At 40.1% G+C, this 23,426-nt stretch overlaps 1 protein-coding gene across 2 annotated transcripts in view; it reads right to left on the bottom strand.

The window, feature by feature from the left end:
• SORL1 (sortilin related receptor 1) overlaps nt 1-23,426 on the bottom strand; it is a 240,475-nt gene that overhangs the window by 118,906 nt on the left and 98,143 nt on the right. For both annotated transcript variants that reach the window (XM_033918566.1, XM_033918567.1), the window contains exons 14-20: nt 21,807-21,993; nt 20,430-20,558; nt 18,645-18,730; nt 16,125-16,297; nt 11,528-11,659; nt 7,428-7,519; nt 6,693-6,939 (exon numbers count right to left, since the gene is read on the bottom strand). In XM_033918566.1, coding sequence (XP_033774457.1) covers nt 6,693-6,939; nt 7,428-7,519; nt 11,528-11,659; nt 16,125-16,297; nt 18,645-18,730; nt 20,430-20,558; nt 21,807-21,993 — 1,046 coding nt within the window. The remainder of the gene's footprint in view (nt 1-6,692; nt 6,940-7,427; nt 7,520-11,527; nt 11,660-16,124; nt 16,298-18,644; nt 18,731-20,429; nt 20,559-21,806; nt 21,994-23,426) is intronic.

Raw genomic sequence — 23,426 nt, 5'->3', positions numbered from 1 at the left:
ATGGGCTTTCATTGTGTGCTATTGTTTATAATAGTTATTTTATTTCTGATATCTCCTACTCTCCATTCCACAGGGCTGACAAAAATGACTGAGAAGACTGATAAAGACCATGCTGGTAGAAATTTTGCTGGTAGAAAAATGGATATGTAAGTAAAATGGATGTGTTCACACATCTGAGAGGGTTTACTCATAGAGCTAAAGTTAATTCTTTGTAGAATCAAATTACAGGCAAGTTAAAATCAGGTGAGGAATGGTTCTGTGTACTAACTCATTGATAAAAATAGGTCAAGTGTGTTGGGGGGGGAAACACTGCCATTCAGTGGACATCCAATCAGTGTACATGGTTCAGGTGGAAAACTCCTAATGAGTGCCTAATGGCTGCCATTTTTAATAAGGAGTCTAAAGGTATGTTAGCAGCTCTGTTACTTCTAGGTGTGTGTTCTGCCACAACTTCAGTGTTTAATTTTGGAGACATAGGTCTTTGTTAACAGTTTCTCTCTATTCTTCATTTCAGGTTAACTCTGCTCATCACCTATGTGTTTGCCAGAGAGAGACCAGACGAGCAGCTCAGCACACCAGCTTGCACCTAGCCAAACAGTTGTAGGTGAGAATGATATATGGTAACCTTTATTTGCTTACTCTACTATTCTTCACTTGAGTCACTCTTCTGATGAGTGAAATAAATGTTTCACACTTCTATTGTTCTCTTCACACAGGTATCCTTGATGACTTTCAGGAACAATAGTAAATTGATAATGTTGGCCTCATAGAACACCATGGCACGCATTCCTGCTGTTATATGCACACAAACTTTTTGTTTTCAGTTAGTCTATTCCCTCACATGAGTTCTAAACAGTAGCAGTGGAGGATTACAGGTGATATTAACCCACACCATCAGCGAGTTAAGGCTATTGCTTTAACAACTATACCACGGTGACATCTAAGCAGCTCAACATAAATGAGGTTAACACATTGCTTCAGGGAAGGGAGGACAGATATGGACCTTGGGGGTTGAACCCCCTGTTTGTGAACCTTGTGTAAACCATATTCTCCTCTTTTCTGTTTTCAGGTGTCTTAGACAGGCAACTGCAGTATTGTCAGATGGAGTTTTGTATTACTGAGAGCAGTGCAGCTGTGAGCATCTTTGTGGTTTCCACACCTGCTTAACCAAAATAGTGCAGCTCAAGAACCAGGAGGATAGATTGAGGTATCTGGCCTTTACGTCCATCACCTTCCGTGAAAGGAAGAAAAACCCACGTCTCATTTGGATTCTCCTGGTGTGGAGCCAACTCTTACTAGCAGTAACCCTATTCCTTAACAACAAATCTACCACAGTGACTTATATTCTCTTCCTTATGTAGCCATTTACTTTGGAACAGGGACTGGCTTACTTTGCACATCATAGCTGAGATGTCGTCATCTACCTACAGTTGCATATACCCTTGCATTCACTTGCTTTTTTTCCTAGATTCCGCAATGATTTGACATCAGAGTGGCTAGCAGGTAATAGAATGAATGACAGACCCCAATAAAGATTGTCAAACTTTCTATATGTCACCTTGTTGTTATATTGAAAATGGCCCATTCAGCAGTCCCTCCTGAACCCCTATCTACCTTGGACTCTGTCCACTAAACTGATGATGCTACAAGGTTAAAACCACACAGGCATGTTTAAACTATAAACAATTTTTTTATTAAAATATAAAACTTTTAAAAACTTAAACTTCTTTTTAAAAAAACAATTTACATATATAACATATAACGCAGGGAAAGAGGGTGGGTGCCCCCCAAGAGCAGCTTGAGCTACCTCAGGCGAGGGGGGCAGAAGAGGTGCAGTCATTGAGAGGGTGTATGGCTGCTGGCATGTTCCATCCTCTCCACACACCCTCTCAATACCTGCACCTCCTCCAAGATGGCAGAGTAGGCCTCCATCTCCCTGCCCGCCCCCTCCTGAGGCTGGGCGGGCTGCTCCTGGGGGGGAACAGAAAGGAAAAGGGGTGGGATGGGATCAGGAACAGGAACAGGAAGGGCAGGAGAGTGATGGAAAGGGCTATGGGTGAGGGAAGGGGAAGGTCCAACAGGGGATGGTGGTGGGAGTCCAGGGGGCAGTGGTGGGGCAGGCGGTGTGGGTGGTCGTGAGGGCTCCAAGGGAGAATAATCCCCCTCCTCCTCCTCCCCTTCTTCCCTCTCCTCCTCTTCCTCCGCCGAAGACCAGGGTGGGGCTCCCTCCATCACCTGCGGTGCCTCCTGAGGGGGTGCCTGCGCTGCTGCTTGACAAGAGGGAAACAGGATCCAGTCAGATATGTCCACAACACTTTTGAACATGACATTCTTTACTACGTTATTTTCTTCAAATGCTAATAACAGGATGCAAAGCACTTACTCCACTGTAAACATCAAAATGTAGCATAAGTAAGTGAGGCAAGTAGAACACCATAAAGCCATTGTGACATGATATCACAATAGCAGCTTTACTGCAGATTTTATGATTAAGAATGGTTTACAGCTACTCAAGCATTTTCATCTATTTATTCTGGTAGGCTGATCACAAAGAAACACACGCTGGACTCATTACTTATCGGCTTCAGCGCGCAATTCCTCCCTCACCCCCCTCAAGGAAGGCCCGCTCCTGGCGCCTCAGCAGCCGACCCCGTTTCCTGAGATCCTCAACCTGGATAATAGAGAGAGAAAGAGAAAGAGAGAAAGAACGGAGAGGGAGGGATCTGATGAGTGCCATCTAGCATTGTGGCATAACATGTTTACTTAAGTACTGACCTCTATAAGCACATAAAAATGGAGTATGCTGCCCTCCAAGAGCCCCTATCCGCTTTGCTGCCTGCCTCCACCCCCTTCTGCCACATGTTTTACATGAATGTATTCACGTACTCCAGCATTTTCCCCTTTCTGTGCTGGAGGCATCGCTATCTCTCTACTGTACCTGGGACAGTGGGGGGGGGGGGAGGGTTTGAGGTGACATGGCCAGCATCACAAGGAGGAGTGTGGGATTGAACTCACAACCCCAGGGTGCTGAGGCTGTAGCCTATCAGCACTGCCCCACATTACAGCATGTCCTGGTGAGTTTACAATCATGCAGCAGGGGCAATAAAATAGTTTGGTCAGAAGGAGCAGCGTGGCTTGAAACCCCTGACATCAGGGTACTGACGCTGTCACTTTAAATGTCATGCCACTATCTCCCTAGACCAGCAGATTGATACAGGAAAGTTGTAGGTACTTGAAATGACATAGCAGCACTTTAATATATTTGTTTTCCTTTGGCAAAGTTGATTTCAAGATGTTTCTATTACAAATGCGATGCTCGTGACACAAAAATTAGTTGTGTGAATGGAATAGATGCCTTGTAGGAGCTGAATTTGTCTTTGAAATCCTACTACTGCTCCTTTGGGATGTGCTTTAATTTTAGTATTCAATGTAAAAGATTTATTATGCACAATTGTAGTTTTAAAAAGGAATCACAAAAAACATGACCAATTTGATCGAGACAGGTTTCCATCATAATTACTTTTTACATGATTAATTGTGAGGGCCTGACTTGGAATACTTACTTCCCTGGGACAGGAGGCTCTACGATTGTACCGCCGGGTCAGGCGGGTCCATGAGTCCCTGAATTGCAGGTATGACCTGCGATGGCCAGGCACTACAAAATAGTGGTGCTCCCGGGAGAGAAACAGTCTGGCCAGCAGCCTGGAGTCCTGGGTGGAAAAGTTTGGCTGTCTCCTGGCAGCCATTTTAGGAGAAACAACTGCGTATGAAGAACGGGTGATTCTATGACATCACAACGCAAAAAAACGCGATGACGTTTTTGTGCCGCTTGGGCGTGCTTGCAGCGGCCGCTCCGCGCTACATCAATACTGTTGATTACATCCTAAAGCACGCCGATTTCGCTGTTATACAAAAAAGTATAGCAGAACGCTTAGAAGCTTACCATGTAAACCTACTTCACCTCCCCCAAACACAATGACAAGTTATAAATTAAATAAATGAAGATTGGGAAGTGAGGTTCATATATTTTAGCTTAGCTATGCATGTTTGGGTGGGTGGAAAATAAAAAGAATATTATGTCTTTGGTAACCTTAATCAGGACTTGAACCCCTGACCTTTGGAAGATACATGCAGTGCTTTTAAGCACTGAGCTATGTTGGGGATTTGGGAATGGGAGTCTCCAGAAATGACTTTAGGTACAAGCTTAGAAGCTTACCATGTAAACCTAATGAAACTTCACCTCCCCCAAACACAATGACAAGTTATAAATGAAATAAATGAAGATTGGGAAGTGAGGTTCACATATTTTAGCTTAGCTATGCATGTTTGGGTGGGTGGAAAAAAAAAGAATATTATGTCTTTGGTAACCTTAGTCAGGACTTGAACCCCTGACCTTTGGAAGATACATGCAGTGCTTTTAAGCACTGAGCTATGTTGGGGACTTGGGAATGGGAGTCTCCAGAAATGGCTTTAGGTACAAGCTTTGACAAGGGGTAATCATTGCAAGTATCTACAGGTGTATTTGATCTGAGAACACCCAATGAACATCCAAAACGATTTCAAAATTCTAACGGCTTCTATGACGTCAGATGCTACTTTATGGTTAGGGTTAGGGCTACAGTTAAGTAGCTCGGTAGCTCAGTGAGTAAACGCGCTGTACGAATCATCCATAGGTTGTGAGTTCAACTCCCGACTTGTCTTTTACTTTATTATAACATGAGGGGTTTATGCTGCAGGAGTGTGTTGTTGGGGTGTTGCAGGGGTGTCTAGGATGACAGAGAATAGTCACTTGCATTTTCAACAATGCATTTGAATTTCTTAAGATGAAACCTTAGTGAGCCGGGGGAGGAAGGTCACCGCAGCCTCGCGCCTCAGATGAAAAGGTTAATTTTTTAGGGACTGTGTAAGCTGATCTGGGACAGTCTTCAGCGACTCGGAGCCCTCCTCCCAGCTGGGCAGAAGGAGGAGGCTTTGGCGGTGGTGGTTTTGGTGGTGAGTGAGGGCGGGAGGGGAAGTCGCCTGGCTGCTGCATCTGCACTCCTGCTGGCCACAGACCTACTGATCACAGAGCAGAGATCACAGAAGCACGCAGGTATGTGCGCATGCGCGGCTAGGGTTTTATTATATAGGATATACACCTATCGCATCTCATTTTCATCACAAACACATTAGCGAGACTATACACAATACATTACAAAGTTGAGCTTGGGTTTGATAAAATAAACAGCATAATTTTGACTCTGTATTACATTTATTGAACCATACTTAAGAATATGGGTGTTGCATCCGTGACAATGGTGCTTTACACCATTGAGCTACCAGTCTTTTGCCTCAACTGACTGTGATATGATAGCTAAGTAGAGTATACTTTAGCACATCACTAAGGTATGCTATGACAGGGGAACCAGAGACACAGGTGTAGGTCAGTGAGTAAAAGCACTATATCGATCATCTGTAGGTTGTGAGTTCAACTCCCGGCTTGTCTTTTACTTGTGGCATATCTACCTTCCAGGTGCACCTTGATGATGTCACAATGAGGTCAGCATTGTGCTGCTGGCTACTTCCTCTTCCTGTGAACTAGAAGCCACATTCAGGTCTAATCTGTGTTTTGATTCTGTTTCTAAGTTGGGCCAGTGTAAGTTATGGGATTTACCTTTGTTCTGAAGAATGAGCTGATTGTTGCAATGTTTTAAGACCAGGAGAGTGTTCTTTCGAGCAAGATATCACTTCTAAACTATCCTCTCTGAAATAATGTCTCTGGGAAATCGAGAGAAAGCTTATTGGATGACTTAGGGTGCCTTTCCTGCCAGTCTTTGTGGAACTTAAACGAAGTTTATAAGAAGTCTATATGGTGTTCAAAGTCCTATCCTTTCCACTTCTAATAGGAGGTGAGTATGACATTTCTGTACAGCTTTCTGTGTAGCATACATCTACCAGTTCCCACCTTCTATACTGATAATGTAAGTTCAACACCCACTCGGTACGTTTCATCTTCTAGTTCTCCTTTGAAACATATTTTTTTTCCTTGTATTAATGGTAAACTGTACAATTCTGATATCCTAGAGGAAAAAGATACAACACAGCAGTGTTCTCTGTCTGCCATTCCCTACCTCACTGATATTGCTAGATCAACTAATATATAGTTTACAAAATGGTATACTGTGTTTTGGTTATCTTTTTCATCATCCTATACTTACAATGCTGAATGAGTGATAATAAAGAGTATAAAAAAAGTATAATCTAAAAAAAAAAAATAAATCCTACCCACGTCTATCACAGGTCCATTGGAGATGTCTTAATGACGTTTCAGAAACCTGCGTCTATCTTGCGCGAAGAGGTTGTAGGGACGTCTACCGCACGCCTAAGTACCATTTGATTGACACTTGCGTTTGCCGGACGTCTAAAGCACGCCTATGTTAGACGTACTAATAGAGAATTTACCCCTCAATGTCAAACCCTATGTAAACTGGAGCTGTAAGGTAATCACAATCAAACATAGAAGATCATGTCATTTGATAGATCTCTTAACACTATAGGTCACAAAATCTTTAAGCAATAGGCTTGAAAATAACTTGTTGGATTTATAATAGCAATAAAACCTGACACAAAATATGAACAAGGACATAACATTTTATGTTGAATACTGGGAAACCAAATGCCATGAATGATTTGAAAAATATAAACACAATTACCTTAAAGATAGCTACAGCAAAAGGGTGAGGCAGATTGTCAAGTATAACTGATCTTCGTTGACCATTAAAATCAACTCGTTCAATTCTATCCATGTAAGCCTCTGCCCAGTAGACCCACTGATCATCCACAGAGATGCCATTTGGCCATTTGACTCCAACTGAGACTATGTGAATCACTGACGAACCATCCATCTCACTTCTGTAGATACCATGGTTATTGTCTCCCCAGTCAGTCCAAAACATCAAGCTGATAATATGCACAAAATAGGGAAATCAAAATATCATTTAACTCAAATATATAATCACAATGCACACCACCAAAAGACCAGTGAAACAAACATTCTGGTGCAATTCAAAACAGAAAAAAACAGACTTGACTACATAATTAACCTAAGAATCACAATTCACTATTACTATTTACCACAAGAACTTCTGAAGTATACCTCGGTCCTGAGTTTGGCTTAATTCTCATTTGCAGTTTTCTATATGTGCCAGAAAAATGCAATGTGCCAGACTTCTATTGCTTGACCAAGATGGACAAACAAATCACCCAAGGTGCTTTAAAAAAAGATATAAAAGCTAGGATTTGTTTTATGAATGTGGGATTAAGCACCAAGCACAGCTATGGAATCTGTCTGGATTGGTAGCCCACAATCCTTACATCACCAGAAAAACAGAAAATTTAGTATGAACTATAATTTAATAGAATGGTACTTACTATATTCTCTTACTCACCCTTCATTAGGAACTAATGTCAAAGCTCGTGGACGTTCAAGTACAGTAGAATTTAGAATACTGAGTCTGAAGTCTCCATCAGGGTTGGCAACCTAATGTGATGACACAAAATGCAGGGATGGAATTTTTTTTTTAATGCAAAAATAACTGTATTGTGTAAAATGAAATGAATTCTTGGGTTAATCGAAATAGCATATGGAAGTTGAAAGCACATAGCTTAAAATTAAATTAGAGCTAGAAATGCAGTTAAGTTCATCCTATAGTTACATTAAATATATGAGAGCAATTTACTTTGTTAGGAATATTAGGAAATTCTTTACGGACATGGTTTTTGATGCATGGAATGTGCTCCCGAGGGAGGTGGTGGAGAGAAAAACAGTGACAGAGTTCAAACAAGCATGGGATGAATACAGAGGATCTCTAATCAGAAAATAATGGGTATACACTGAAGGAACTAAAGCCAGTACTGGGCAGGCTTGCATGGCCTGCGTCACGTCTATGGACATTCAGTTGAGGACGGGCTGGGGAGGGCTTCAATGGCTGGGATGGTTAAGATCGGCTGGAGTGAGCTTTGATAGAGACTCCAGTAGATGAACTAAGTACAATACTGGGCAGGGCTTTGGGTTTCTGGTCCAGTAATATCTAAGAAAAAGGACCATTTAAACTAAATAATTAATTTATAGAGCTTGTATGGTTGGGCAGACTGGATGGACCATTCAGGTCTTTATCTGCCATCATTTACTATTTTGATGTGAACTACTATGCAACAGAAGCCATTTCCAAACCTGCAAATTATATGTCAACATTTATGATCTCATTTTCATCATTTGATTTCTTTCTTTTTATTGCAGCTGTTTGGGTTTTTAACTACCTACTCAATTAAATGTAGGCTTCCTTTTTCTTATAAACATTCTTAGCTCTGATTTGAACAAGACACACTTATTCTCTAAGCAGCAGCCTTGTAAACTGTTTTAGTTCATCTAGCAGATCTGGTCACACATTTTACCTCTGTAGACTGATGTAACAAGCATGACAAATGCATGAATCTAATTATATTTTGGTAAATACAAAAAAGTAAAATTTTAAAAACAATTAGAAATTTCTTATTTTGATTTATATATATATACAAATTAATAAGCCAAACATTCTCAAGCTTAAATTCATACCTAAAACCAAAACAAATAATTCAGAGCTGGAATTCAGAGGCTAAATCATTCTCTTCCCTGAACAAGACACCTGATATAAGTTGCTTTACACCAGGGGTGCTGGCACTTTCTTGGCTTGCGAGCTACTTTTAAAATTACCAAGTCAAAATAATCTACCAACAATAAAATTTAAAAAAACACAAAGCACACTATACGCAGAGAAAATGTAAATTATCATTTATATTCAGGGTTTTTCAGAGGTCAAGGCAGATGACTTTAAAATATGCAATGTCACCTCAGTAACAACTATACAAAAATAGACAAATATACTCCCTTCCCTTTTACTAAACTGCGATAGCGGTTTTTAGCACAGGGAGCTGCGCTGAATGCCCCGTTCTGCTTCCGATGTTCACAGGCTCCCTGCGCTAAAAACTGTTGTCGCGGTTTAGTAAAAGAGGGCCATAGTGCAAAATATAGACAACAGATATAAATTCGGACACATTTTGATCACTAAATTTAAAATAAAATCATTTTTCTTACCTTTGCTGTCTGATGATTTTATGAGTTTCTGGTTGCACTTCCTTTTTCTTCTGACTGTAAATCCAATATTTCTTTCTTTCTGCCTCCAGAACTCATTCCACTCCCCAAATAACATCTCTCTCTGTTCCTCCACAAGTCCAACTTTTTCTTTCTCTCTCCCTGCTCCCCCTTTCTTTTTATTTTAACAAGTTTTGATTTATTTTTCACAATGGCAAATACACCAGATAGACAAATCCCCACCCCCAAAACATAAACAGTCATACTGGTACTCTTCAATATAAGTCAGGGGTGTCAAAGTCCATCCTCGAGGGCCGCAGTCCAGTTGGGTTTTCAGGATTTCCCCAATGAATATGCATGACGTCTATTAGCATACAATGAAAGCAGTGCATGCAAATAGATCTCATGCATATTAATTGGGGAAATTAAACCCGACTGGATTGTGGCCCTCAAGGAGGGACTTTGACACCCCTGATATAAGGCAATACTATCCAACCCAAAATTTCTCCCTCTCCCTTTCTTTCTCTCTCTCCCTGCCCCCCCCTTTCTTTCTTACTGTCTGTCTTCCTTTCTCTCTCCCTGCCCCCCTTCTTTCTTTCTTTCTGTCTTTCTCTCTCTCTGCCCCCCACAGGCAACTGACACCAGGCCAGGCGGAGAGGAAGTTCTGGGGGGGGGGGGAGGGAAGGCTATGGGCCCAGCGCTTCTATGCGCCTGGCATTGGGGAAGCAGGGAGAACAGAACGCAAAGGCAACGCGAGTAGCGCGGAGCATAAGATGGACTCTACGATTGACTCGTGTTCCCTTTGCGATCTACTGGTCGATTGCGATTGACCTTTTGGGCACCCCTGCTTTACACTATGGCTCTTCATTACTGACTAATCAAGCAAGAAATAACATTATGATCACATTCTTTTCAAAGATTAATAAATAAGGCATTTCACAATTACAACAGGTGAAGTGTTAAATTACTTGCCATTTTCTTTTTAAATAACACACTACACATATTTTTTGTCTTGAACATAACAGTTGCCATACTAGGACAGACCAAATGTCCAAGCCCAATATCATGATTCCAACAGTGGTCACCCGGGTCACAAGAACCTAAACAAGATCCCAAGGAGTAAAACAGATTTAATGCTGCTTAACCTAGGAATAAGCAGTAAATTTTCCCAAGCCATCTCAATAATGACTTATGGACTTTTGTTTTAGGAAAATATCCAAACCTTTTTTAAACCCTGCTAAGCTGCTTTCACCACATTCTCCGGCAACAAATTCCAGAGATTGATTACATGTTGTATGAAGAAATATTTTCTCCAGTTTGTTTTAAATCTACTACTGTACTTAGTAGCTTCATCACATGCCCCTAGATTAGTATTTTTGGAAAGAGTAAACAAGCAATTTACATCTACCTGTTCCCCTCCACTTAGTATTTTATAAACCTCTCCATCATGTCTCCCCTGAGCTCTCTTTTCTCCAAATTGAAGAGCCCTAGTTGCTTTATAATTTCTTCACAGGGAAGTCATCCCATCCCTTTCATCATTTTTTTTTCACCAGTTTCTGTACCTTTTCTAATTACGCAATATCTTTTTCGAGATGCGGTGACCAGAATTCCACAGTTTTTGAGGTGTGGCTGCACCACAGAGTGACAGAAAAGTATTATAACATTTTCATATTTGTTTTCCATGCCTCTCCTGATAATTTCTAACATTTTACAGTATTTGCTTTCTTAGCCACCATCAAATACTGAACTGATAGTTTCAACATATCCTCAACAATAACACCTATGTATCTATCAGGAATATTCATGACATAATGCTATATTTGGCATTAACTAAATGGCCACATCATACAAAGCAAACATTTAAAAAACTGGATTGTTTCTAGCTGTTGAGAACTGAATTTGTACACTATAGTTTAAGTAGGCTACCAATGCATGTCTCTCATATTCAACTGACTATCCTAATTCCTCATCCAATATGTTGCATGATATTTTGCCATGTTGTAACATATCATCAATTGGATATAGCAGTGTTCTTCAGTGCAAGGCCCAGGGGCCAATGGCGGCCCTCTGAAGACCGCTGGAGTGGCCCTCACCACCTCTCTACTTATACCTGTCACAGAAAAGGGAAATTGGATGGGGAAAGAGCCACATGCTTCAAGACAAAGCATTTCTCAATAGACAAAGAGAATGTATTTAGAAAGGCCCAGTTCTTTAAGGATACTCTGAAGGGAATTTTTGAAAGTGGGCTGGTGGGTATGGCTGGTTAGCAGCATTATGGCCACACATTGGAAGATATCTGGCAGCTCTTCTTGAGTTTATTTAGATCCAAAGTGGTACTGGTGTAAAAATTAGTGAAGACCCCTGGGATATAGTGATGGAATTACTGTACCTGACTCCAGAGTTTGACTTGACACATACCTCAATTTTCTTACTACCAGCATCTATCCAATAGAGCAACTCACTGATAGGATCAAAGGCCAAAGCTTCTACAGTTTCCAGGCCTGTTCTGATGATCACCTCCTGACCAGAGCTGCCATTTAGACAGAGACGCTGCAAAAAAATTTCAGAGATTCAATTTCAGTAACTTCCAGTTTTCAGGAAAAAAAATTGCTCAAAATAAGGACTAGTACAGGATAACTAATAAGACTATTTAAATACATGTTAAAGACAAAACAAAGGGGGGATTGTAAAAAAAAAAAAATCGACATTTAACTAGCCAGAATGAAATTAGCATCTTGTAACAGAAAAAATGGGATTGCTCAGTTGTAATTTTATTTAGTTGAACTCATGTATTATCACTTAGTAACACTACCATGGAAGGCACAGTGAAAATTATAAATAAAGGGTCAGATGTAATCTGCAAAGAATTTGGAGGTCAATATTCTGGGGCCCCAGTGAGGGGGACTTGTCCTAATAGGAGCTGCCCTATCCAAATACCACAGAAAACTGAATCCTGAATTTTTTGCAGGTTGCAATGGACTCCTAATTATTCATCATTTTCAATGGACCCTCCACAGTACAGTATGCTCGACATTATCCTAGATAACTCAGAACACAACTCAGCACTACTCAGATAGTTTTAGGGCAGTATTAGAACAGAGCTTGAAGTTGTGTAGGTATGGCTGATATGCAGCTCTGGTGTCCAGATAACTATCTAGATAAGTTAGGACATCTAATTCGCTGTCCTATCTTAGCTGGGTTACACCACTGCATTTCAGTGGAACTCTGATAACTTCCGGCAGCTGCCTCATACCCAGATATTCAATATTGGCACCCAAGTATAATGCAAAGATACTTACCTTTAGCAGGTGTTTTACAAGGACAGTAGGCATATATTCACACATGTGGGCGACATCATCCACAGATCCTGGTACGGACTCCTCTACCAAGTGCACTGTCACTTTAAAATTTTTAGGCAGTGCTCTTACCATGCATGTGCTGATGCCTTCCCACCTGACGGTGGTTCGTAGGACCATCAATTCAGTAACAAATCTAAGAAGCTAAGTAGGGCATGTGGGTGGGTTATGAGAATATATGCCTGATGTTCTCTGAGAACACCTGCTAGAGGTAAGTATCTTTGTTTTCTACAATGATAAGAAAGCATAACATTCTCACATGTGGGACTTCCAAACTGTCAGAATGACAACTCCGGACAAGAATAATGGATATATAAGCATAAGCTTGGTGAAACCCAAGAGGGTTAGAGGGAAAGTTGGCACTCAGGAAGTAAAAAGTTTCTGCAGAACTGCTTGTCCAAACTGACTGTCTCTTTGCAAATGTCTTCAATAGATGCAGATCGGAAATGAGCTATCTAGGTAGCCATAGCTTGGACATTGTGGGTTGTTAATATGGCCCTGCAGCACCAGCACTAGTATAAGTGAAGGAGATAACAGTCTGCTAGCCAAGGTAATAAGAAATCAAAGTCTGTTAAGGTCACAAGCCACAAAGAGCTGGGAGGATCCTTAATGAGGCTTAGTCCTGTCCAAGTAGCATAACAGAGCTCATTTGCAGTCCAAGGTATAAAGAGCTGCCTCCCCAGGATGCAGATGCAGTTTTGGAAAGAAAACAGGTAATACTATGGTCTGGTCGAGGTGGAATTGTGAAACAACTTTGGGCAAGAATTTTGAATGAGTTCTGAGCACTACACTGTTATGGTAGAATCTCGTGTTGAGAGGATCAGACATAAGTTTCTCCACTCGGGCTCTAAAGCATGACAGGCTGGCTACCTGCACCTTGAGAGAACCAACCACTAGGTCCTTTTCAGGGCCATCCTGAAGGAACAACAGGATTTTGAAAACGGAAGCCATGTAAGGCTCTACCTTCTGACCAGCATTGAAAACTCTTCCAGTACTTAGCATAAGCCGCGACAAGTCAATGACTTCTTAGATCATAGAAGGGTAGTTATGACTCCCTCTGAGTATCCATTCTGCACTAAAGCTGCATGCTCAAAAGCCAAGCTATAAGAACAAAGCATTCCGTATCCTCCAGGGCAATTGGGCCGTGTGACAAAAGTGTTGGCAGTAAGGGCAGCCTGAGACATCTGTCCCATTGTAGCTGTATTAAAATTTTTGTACCATGGCCGACGTGGCCAATCCGATTTGAAGATATTTATACATTTTACAGTGTTAGCATAGCAATTTTGGGCTAGCACTTAAGTTATTGAATGTTCACAGAGTCAGTTTTTTCTGAACACTGCAATGACTGGGTGTTGAGGCGGAGTAATCAGCCTTCATGTCTCTGAGCAGAGTTCAAAAAAGAAAAAATTGTTATCAAGTTCACTTTTGAATTCACATTGTCTTGATGGTGCTGTAGTGACTTTTTTAAGTATCAAGCCATAGAAGCCGGCATTGCCAGGATTTCCAAAATCTGGTGTCTTAGTTTCAATTTGCAAGCTTACGGAAGGAAAACACAACCTTCTGCCATGTTGAACAGAACCCCCAGATACTCCAGGGATTGGACTTGGTCCAGATGACTCTTCCAGAAATTGATAATCCATCCCAGGTCCTGCAGGAGGTATACAACTTGTGCCACTGCCTGGTGACCTTCAGCTTTGGGCAGGGTTCTTATCAGCCAATTGTCCAAGCATGGATGAACCTGACAAAGCGGTAGGAAGCTGTAGCAAAGGGATAGCTTCTGGGGGCCAAAGGCAAAGTATTTACTTTACTCACGTTGCCTGCGGCCTGAAGATTGTAGCACTGGAATATAAGGGTAAAAAGTGCCAGATTCTGCCAGGAGGGATGAAATTCTGCGCAGGTTCCACAGGTCACCTCAGAGGTCTCAGAGCCACCATCAGCTCACGGGCCTTGCAATGAAGACCACTGCCCTAGAGGGACCAGAGGGGGCTAAGCCCATAGCTCCCTCCCCCATCACATGCCGCCTAGCATGTGACATATGGATGCTCCTCAGTCAGTCCAGCCACCCACCCTGTCCAAAATTGGCATGATACAGGGGTAGAAAGGCCTGGATAGCCCATAAAAATCATTTATGATAAAAGGTGTTTTGAGGCAGAAAGAGGCTTTTTTAAAAAAATAGAGAAATCCAAAATGGCCACTATGGTAGCATTTTGGCGACAGAAAACAGCTCGGGAGAACTATATCAAATTTCCAAAAATTAAGAAAAGGGAATTTTAGAGGAGGGGGATCCTATAGAAAGCTCAAGACCTTCAAAAGTCCAGTTCCTGAACCACCCCGAAGTCTCCCATGGACAGTAATAGGCTGTACTCACAGAACAGTTTGGTGTTTTGCCTAAATCAGCTTACACTGCAGCTGGACAATGGAGATTTCTGCCTCAGACAAGCCTCTAGAATTCTTCAGTTGTTTGTCTCTTCAGGCTGCCTTTTAAATAGGCTCTCAGAGCCTGAAACCCTCGACCCAACTAGTTCCTCAAGCATCTTTGGGGGGGAGGACACAGCTGGCATCCATCTGCTACAATCCTTTGGACCAACATGGGGCCACTCAGCCTGCGCTCAAGTGCATGAAAAATCAAGGGCAAGCTGAGCTCTCAGGGGAACACACCCCAAGTTAAGAATTAATGCAGGCCGGTTAGATAGGTGCCTTATGAAAGGGTTGCCCCCCCGGCTACAGTCCTCTGATCCAAAGACACTATATCTTCTCCCAGGCAGAGCTGTCTCAGGAATCCCGAGAACCTCTGAAGCATCAGGAAGCCTCAAATGTCAGATAAAAACTGGAAAACAACAAAATAAGAGATAGAGCAGATGAAAAACACATTCTCTTCTCGCTTTCAGAACAAAAAACTGAGGTGCTGAGGTACTGCCCACGGACATAAGGAAGCAGAGTTGAAAAATATAAATGATACCTTTTGCAAACCTTGCAAGTGAATGGAAGGAACCTAAATGTCAAGCCTACTATATACCCTTTGCACTGGAAATATGTTTGTCAAAAGAGTCCAATGTTCTGGCTTCCCTGCCTGGAAGAGCAGAGGCATAAAACTATGAGCTGTGGGAAACTTAGGGAGGGTTGAGCCGGTAGGCCTTGAGCATGTGCAGATGCTCAAGGCCCCGCACTGGTCTAGGACAGAACATTGATGTCAGCTTTCTTGAGCACCGGAGCAGTAAGGAGAATGCAGCAGCAGTGGGGGGAGTGGTGATGGAGTGCAGCAGCACCCGTCATCAGGGTGTATGTGTAGCAGAGCAGCATCGGTCATCAGGGGGTGTGCAGGAGAGCAGTATTGGGGTTGTGCAGGAGAGCAGCATCAAGGGGGAGCAGTGACAGTCATCATGAGTGGTGGGAATGCAGAAAAGTATTGCCTGTCATTGGAAAGGGAGGACAAAATCATTAGCAATCTGGTGGACTCGAATATAAAGTGAGCACCCCATTTTTTGGCTATAATTTTGGTCCCGAAATCTCAGTTTATATTTGTGTATATACGATATCTGTTGAAGTTTAGTAAGAGCCAAATCTTTTAAAAAAGCCATTAATAGCTTTACAGCAACCTATAAATTCTCTCCCACTGAATTTTTTTTTTTAATCTTACAGCAGCTGATAGTTAATATTACCTGAATAATATCAAGGGTAACATCTGCCCAGTACAGACAGTTGTGCTGATAGTCAAAGTCAAGTGCATCTGCATGTCGTAGTCCAGTTAAGGGCAGTTCTTCATTAACTCCAGAAGATAAGTCATAGCGGTAGATGGCACTCCTCATGGCATACAGCATAAACTCATTCTCCTCTGAGTATATAAATAAAAATACATGAGAGGTGTTTTGGAGGTATAAGCATTAAGTTCTAAGTCAGATCAAGTACAGTCCAACATACTACCGTACAAAGGCAGAACCAGTAAAATACTTTTTTCTGCATGTATGCATTTTACCATTTGGTAGTGTTCTTATCAGACAGATTGGTTGACCAAATAACCCTACCAGGTTAAACTATCTACAATATGGCCAAAAGTCAATTATGCTTAAAGGATACCTAACACAAAGAAAAAGAGAAGCAAAATATTTTCTGCTACACATGGAGGATCAAATGACAATAATGGTTATTTTTACCTTAAACATTTTTTAAAATTTGACCTTGACTTTCATTTAAAAAAAAATCTAGTTTACAGCAATTCAAGACTACATTTTGAATTAGAAAAATCAGTTGTGTGCTCAACCACAAGTGCCAACTCCTTGGATGTAATGGGTACCTGAGCATCCCCAATATTGACCAAATTTTGTCCATGGAGGGGCAAAATTGTTTTGGGATTTAGCATCTTCGATAATTTTGAAAAGTTGTCCTTATGCCAAAACTTCTGTGGTATATCTTTTTATAGATACTGATTTATTTCTAGCAGGGTGGATAAAAATCATTGGTTTAAAAAAATAATTTTTTTTTTATTTAAATTGGATTTTTAAAAAATATAAAATGCTTTCTAAAAATAGTTTTCTATTTAAGATACTCATGCATTATAGTCCAAAAGTTATTCATCATAAAATAAGAATTAGTTTTTAATTATCTAGCATAAGGCTGTATATTCATGCAATGTTTACATTCTTTTTGGTAAATGAATTCCATTAATTCATTCATAACATCATGGGTAATTTTTTTATCTAGAAGATATCATTACTGATGCTTGATTTTGCATTTCTCAAAACAGTGAATTTGTGTCTACATAGAGCATGCTTCTTCATAGCAAAAATGTTATAGAGTTGAGAAAAATATCTTAGCCCCATTCTTCCTTTGCAAATTGTTGTACACAGAATCAATCCCCTTATCTCTTAAGTGCTAAGTTTATATATTTTCACAAGGAGCCCAAGTGTGAGGGAGGAGGGGCAAGCATTAAAGAAAGAGTGAAACCTTTTGAGCAGAATACTCCACAAGTCTTAGGATCTTTGTGTGCATAGCCTGAGTTTATCTACTTAAGGTAAGGCAGGCATGCAAAATGCAAACCTTCATCTGGTTATAAATATTTATTACATTACAGATTTTTATTCCGCCATTGCCTTGCAGTTCAAGGTGGATTACAAAAGAATTACAAAAAACGTATTACAAGAAGAAGATATCTGGTCATTTCTAGAGGAGGAAAAGAGTAGATGAGATTGCTTTGGGGAATCGGTAAGGTATTGGGAAGGAGCTAGCGGCATTAAGTCGTTTGCAGGAATTTCTTAAAAAGTAGCGTCTTTACTACTTTTCTGAATGTTTTGTAGTCTAGGGTCATAATTAGTAGATTGGACATTTGGTTGTCGAATTTTGCTGCTTGTGTGGTTAGGAGGCCATCATATAGATTTTTCCGTTTGACTTCTTTGATTGGAGGGTGCGTGAATGGAGTCTGGGTTTTCCTGTGTCTAATTGATGTAGTTTAGATGAGGCGGTTGTTCAGGTAGGTTGGGCTGTTGCCATTTATGGTTTTAAATACCAGCAAGAATGAGTTTTTCTGTAGAAAACTATGATTTAAATCAAGTCTTTCTGACTACTGATTTAAATCAAATGCACCCTGAATTCTAGCACATGCTGGATGTTGCTTTTGTTAAATATAGTAATAAAGGGTTAAAGGATATTTAACAACCGTTCAGCTTAATAAATGCTATCAACATTTTTCAATTCTGGTTCCCTTTATTCAATTGTCTTTCTTTTTTGTAAAAAACATATATTAATTGACATTTTAAAAAAGTGTGGTTGTGTGTGTGTGGTGTTTCAGTCACCACACCTTCATCAGGGATTATTATTGTTGCTGAATTATTATTGCTGCGAAAGACAATTGAATAAAGGGAGCCAGAATTGAAAACTTTTGAAGGCATTTATTAAGCCAAATCTATTAGATAGAACGGTTATTAAATATCCTTTAACCCTTTATTACTATATTTAACTGATATGTGGGTTGGATTTTGATTACAACGATCCAGATTTCTGTATGTTGGATGTTGCTTTTGTAACATAATTGTTAATCTCTGCCATTTTGCATAGTTTGCATCAAACAGATCAAGAATCCTCTTTGGCAAAGATCTTCATGCTGTAATTTACACTATAGCCAAGCAAATAACCATGATAGTATTTTAGAAATTTGTGTTCAACTGTGACCACTTTGTCTCCCTTACCTTTTACAGGACAAGGTACTATTTCACCCATTAACCGTGTTTCAACATCACCACCACTACATGTGTCTCCAGAGATCTTCCGATATCTAAATTAAAAAAAAAAAAAATCAACTTAACTTACTATTTAAGATAAACATTTGTGAGGGAGATATGGAATAAATGCAAAGTAATTTTTCCCACTGAAAACAGTACACACATTTAAAAAAGCACATTAAAACAAAAGGAACCTATATCACATTAAAACAAAAAGGAACCTATATCAAATCTTTCAGTAGTTATCTATTCCAAAATATGGCTTTAGATACAGGTTAAGAAAACTACAGAAGAGTCTTGCTTATTCAACACTCTGGATTAGCTTGGTGACGTCAACATTCACTGTGATGTGCATTGTTTCTCTCTGTTTCCTAGTATCATTTTTAATTAAAAGGCAGTAGTGCTAGGTAAGATTCTTGCCACTAACGTTTTCAATGTCCGTTATGTCCTTTGTTTTATCTCATTTAATCTCTTCTAGAGCTTCAGACATGCCATTAGGTGCCAGGCATTTCTATGGTCACCGGTCAAACTTTCGGCCATGGCTTCCTCACTAGCCCCATTTATATTCTTTTTTTCACGTTTTTTTCTTTTATTAAAATGCTAAGTGCTATATTTTGACTCAATAACTTATTTCTTATATAAACTTAAAACTTATCATAATTTAGTTAACTTATCTTAATTCAGTCTTTTCTCATATTATCATCGGGAAGGGACCTGTCATTCGACATGTTTCGCCTCTTGGCTGTTTCAAGAAAAGTCCCTCCTTTTCAAGCTTAATCGTACCACCCCGATCTGCAATTCTTGTTATATAAGAAATAAGTTATTGAGTCAAAATATAGCACTTAGCACTTTAATAAAAGAAAAAAATGTGAAAAAAAGAATATAAATGAGGCTAGTGAGGAAGCCATGGCCGAAAGTTTGACCATAGAAATGCCTGGCACCTAATGGTATGTCTGAAGCCCTAGAAGAGATTATATGAGATAAAAAAGGACATTGAAAACGTTAGTGGCTATGCATTCATCAATGTCTTACTTTTGACTGGGGTGATACTTTTGAGGTAAGATTCTTGGGCACATTAAATTTTAAACTCTGATTTATTGCTAACGTTTGAAACATGCATTCAATAAACTTGTATTTTATCCCTCATCCACTTTTTCTATATTATGTCAGTTTGATTATCCAACAACCTGTCAAGCCTATTTTTGTCAGAAAATCAAGACTCTACTATATTTCAAAAATGAGACTTGCCATCTCTACAGAGATCATCAGACTTTGCTTTATTGACCCAGCAGTTTCCACTTATTCTTCTGGGCCTTCAGTTCAATCAAAAACCAAGGCTGGAATCCAGGCAATACACCTTCTTTATTCACAGTTACCATGGGACTTTTTCCTATTTCATAATCTTCTTTTCCCTTATTAATCTTCAATTTTATAAACCCCCCCCCACCACCACAAACATCCCCCAAACCCTATTAAGCAAACGTAGTTTGACCATTGCATTAACAGTCTTCCTGCCAGGAGTCATGCACCAGGCCTCCATCTGGAACTCTGCAATCATGAAACCCTGCATCTGACCACTAAGTGATCACCATTCATTCCTTCTACACATACCAACATCCCCAGCCAATTCTGGAATATCAGACCTAGAGATCTTCTGCATAGCAGTGCACAATACTGTTTCTTAGCTACCAAGCCAGCTTTACTGAACTATAGTTAAAGGGTCATATACCCACACACATATACAGAACATACCCTCTAGTTCTCTTGTAATTGGTGCCAACAGGACAGGGCACAGGAAGTTCATACTGTTTTCCAGCAAACTCAGGATCAGGTACACAAACCTCAGAGGATAAGTCGTTACTAGGTTTAAAGCCAAAGTCACTAAAAATAAAGAAAAAGTTGTAACCAACTATATTTAATGAAAACATTGGTAAAGCTTAATTTGCTAAAACATGCATTTGACTAATTTTATGAACTGTAATTAGCAATTGTTTCACTCACTGCTCTCATGCTAATGGAAGCACTCATTTTTATGACTGCCACAATTTAATCTGGTGACTGGATCATATGTTATGCATGTGAAGTTCTGCTTTACTAACAGAATGGAAAGAAATGTCATTACTTGAAAACTTAGACATTAAGGACCATGCCATATATTCTAAGCTGAAATGCTTCTATGTCTACTGCTTCTTGACTGGATAGAAAACAATAAAGATGACTTACTTTCAACTTTAGGATTCTTGCTTGTTAATTATTACCGGTATACGAGACACACAAAAACAGTTCTTTACCCTTTCAAAAGAACAAAACTAGAAAATATTCCACATGCTTACTAACAATGTACAATTAAGCTCTGGAATTTGTTGCTGAAAGATATGGAAAAAGTAGTTGGCATAGTTGGGTTGAATGTAAGTTTTTAAGAGAGGTAAGTCTATAAACAGTTATTAACTTGGAAGACTTGGTAAAAGCCACTGCTTATTCCTGGGTGCAAGTTAGCATGGAATCCAACTTTTTTAGGATCCTACAAAGTACCCATGCCCTGGATTGGCCACTGTTATTAACAAGGTACTAGGCTTGATAAACATTTGATGTAACCCAGTATGATGGCTCTTATGTTCTTATGCCAAAAATTAAGCTCCAGTACTACATATTCCCTTTGCATATAAAATTCTGAACCACAATACACATAGGAAAGTAAGGTGCAGATAGTGGTATGACCCACTAATGATGGCCCTTAAAAACAGCATGGTCTCTCTACCCACACTGGTTCAACAGCATAAGAGATTCATATGTTATTTTTTTGTTGAAAACCTGCTATGGATATTCATAGTGATAACATCTATAGTAAATGTTTATATAGTAATTAATAGATCTATGGATGTACTAAAATGATTATACACAATTCATTTATATATACATAAAATAAAATATAAATACATATGTTAAATTTATATATAGGATGCAATAAAAAACCTACAGCATATATACACATCTGAAGAGATTACAGTATATTAAATAATGGCACTCTAGTCCTTCTGTATAAAACAGCAATAGTTACAAAATAAACAAGCAAAAGCTGACAAGTTTTAATCTTAAAAGTTTTTATCTTAAAAGACAACTAATAAATACCATTCAAAGTCTTCTCTTGTGCAAGAACAGTTGGAGACTACAATTGGTCTATCAAAATCTTCACCATTGAAACATGTGGCATGAGAAATCCTCCTTTTAAAAATTGTTTTACGCCCCAGTAAACATTCATTCCCTCGTTCATCAGAAGGTGACCACAGCTTATAATCACCTTCCGTGCACGCAACTCCTAAACAGACAGAAGAGTAAAGGAGGTTAAATAGGTTATAACATTTTAGCGATGAGCTTGAGCAAATGCTGTCAAAGTAACACAGGTTCTGGCAAAACGAAAATAGAAAGTGGGGGGAAGTGGGTGGTTCCTTACTAGAGGATATCTGGTGTCCCAGATTTTAATCTTTTTAAAGTAGAAGCACAAAATTGTTCTATTTTAATTGCTGTTAGTTGAACAAGCATAAAATTGAGCTCACATTTAATCATAGTCCAAATAAAAATGAGAAAAATAAAATTCTGCAAATTAAAGTGTGTCTGATTTTAAATTTTGATTGTTTTGTATTGAACATGATTTATGTTAATTTATATTGTTGTTGTAAGTTTCCTTTTAATCTTTGTATAACCAAGGTACTATGCGTTACTCCCCCTCACCATACTGAACATGGGTTACTAGTCCACTACCGCATTGCTTATAAAATTATTCTCTTAACTTTTCACACTGTTTGGTCAGGTCTTCTTATTCAAATCGTTCTTTACATTCATCCCATCAATATATCCTTACTGTCCATTTTTCCTCTGAATTAACTCACACTCCATCAGAACCTATGCTCTATCAGTACTCCCTCTTATTCTCTGGAATTCTATCCCCTTGCATCTGTGAAGTGAGCTCTAATCTCTTAGGTTTAAGGTTCAACTTAAAGCCCATTTTTTTCTCTAAACTATTTTCAATGGAACCTCAATAATGATCAGCCCCTCTTCACAGTTCCTTCTCCACTATAGCACTGGCTCCCTCCTTCACTGTCCTGTCTTTCTTTTCACTACCATTCCCTGCCATGTATGTCCTACACCTAAATAGTAGTAATTCCTTCCATTTGATATTTTTTCCCTTTGCCTCCCCCCCTTTAATCTCTTCAAATTATGAGTGCTTGTAAACCAATTAGATTACTATTTGTGGTATATTAAATACCGTATTTTCACCCATATACCGCGCACCCGGGTATAGCGCGCGGGGAACACAAATCTATGTAAAGAAATTATTACATACCGCGCACACGGGTATGCCGCGCATGCCGTCCCGACTCTCAGTTCACCGCCCCGACTCTCCTTTCACCCGCCCCGACTTTCCGTTCGCTGCCCCGACTCTACTCTCGCTGCCCCGACTCTCCTTTCACCCGCCCCGACTTTTCATTCGCTGCCCCGACGTTCGCTGCCTGTCCCCCCTTGAAGTCCTGTCCCCCTTGAATTCCTGCCTGTCCCCCTTGAAGTCCTGTCCCCATCCTGAAAGCCTGATGCCCCCCCCCCGATGCCCGATTCATCACCCGGAAGGACCGCTCGCACCCCCACCCCGAAGGACCGCTCGCACCCCCACCCAAAGGACCGCTCGCACCCCCACAGCCTCCCCCCCTCCCCCTCCCGCATGGAGAAGCTGTCTACCTTGTTTCCGGATGCTAG

Source organism: Geotrypetes seraphini, chromosome 13, assembly GCF_902459505.1.
Source record: "Geotrypetes seraphini chromosome 13, aGeoSer1.1, whole genome shotgun sequence".
Classification (NCBI taxonomy): Eukaryota; Metazoa; Chordata; class Amphibia; order Gymnophiona; family Dermophiidae; genus Geotrypetes; species Geotrypetes seraphini.
The sequence above is the reverse complement of the archived record's forward strand: the minus strand, read 5'-3'. Positions and strand labels throughout refer to the sequence as shown.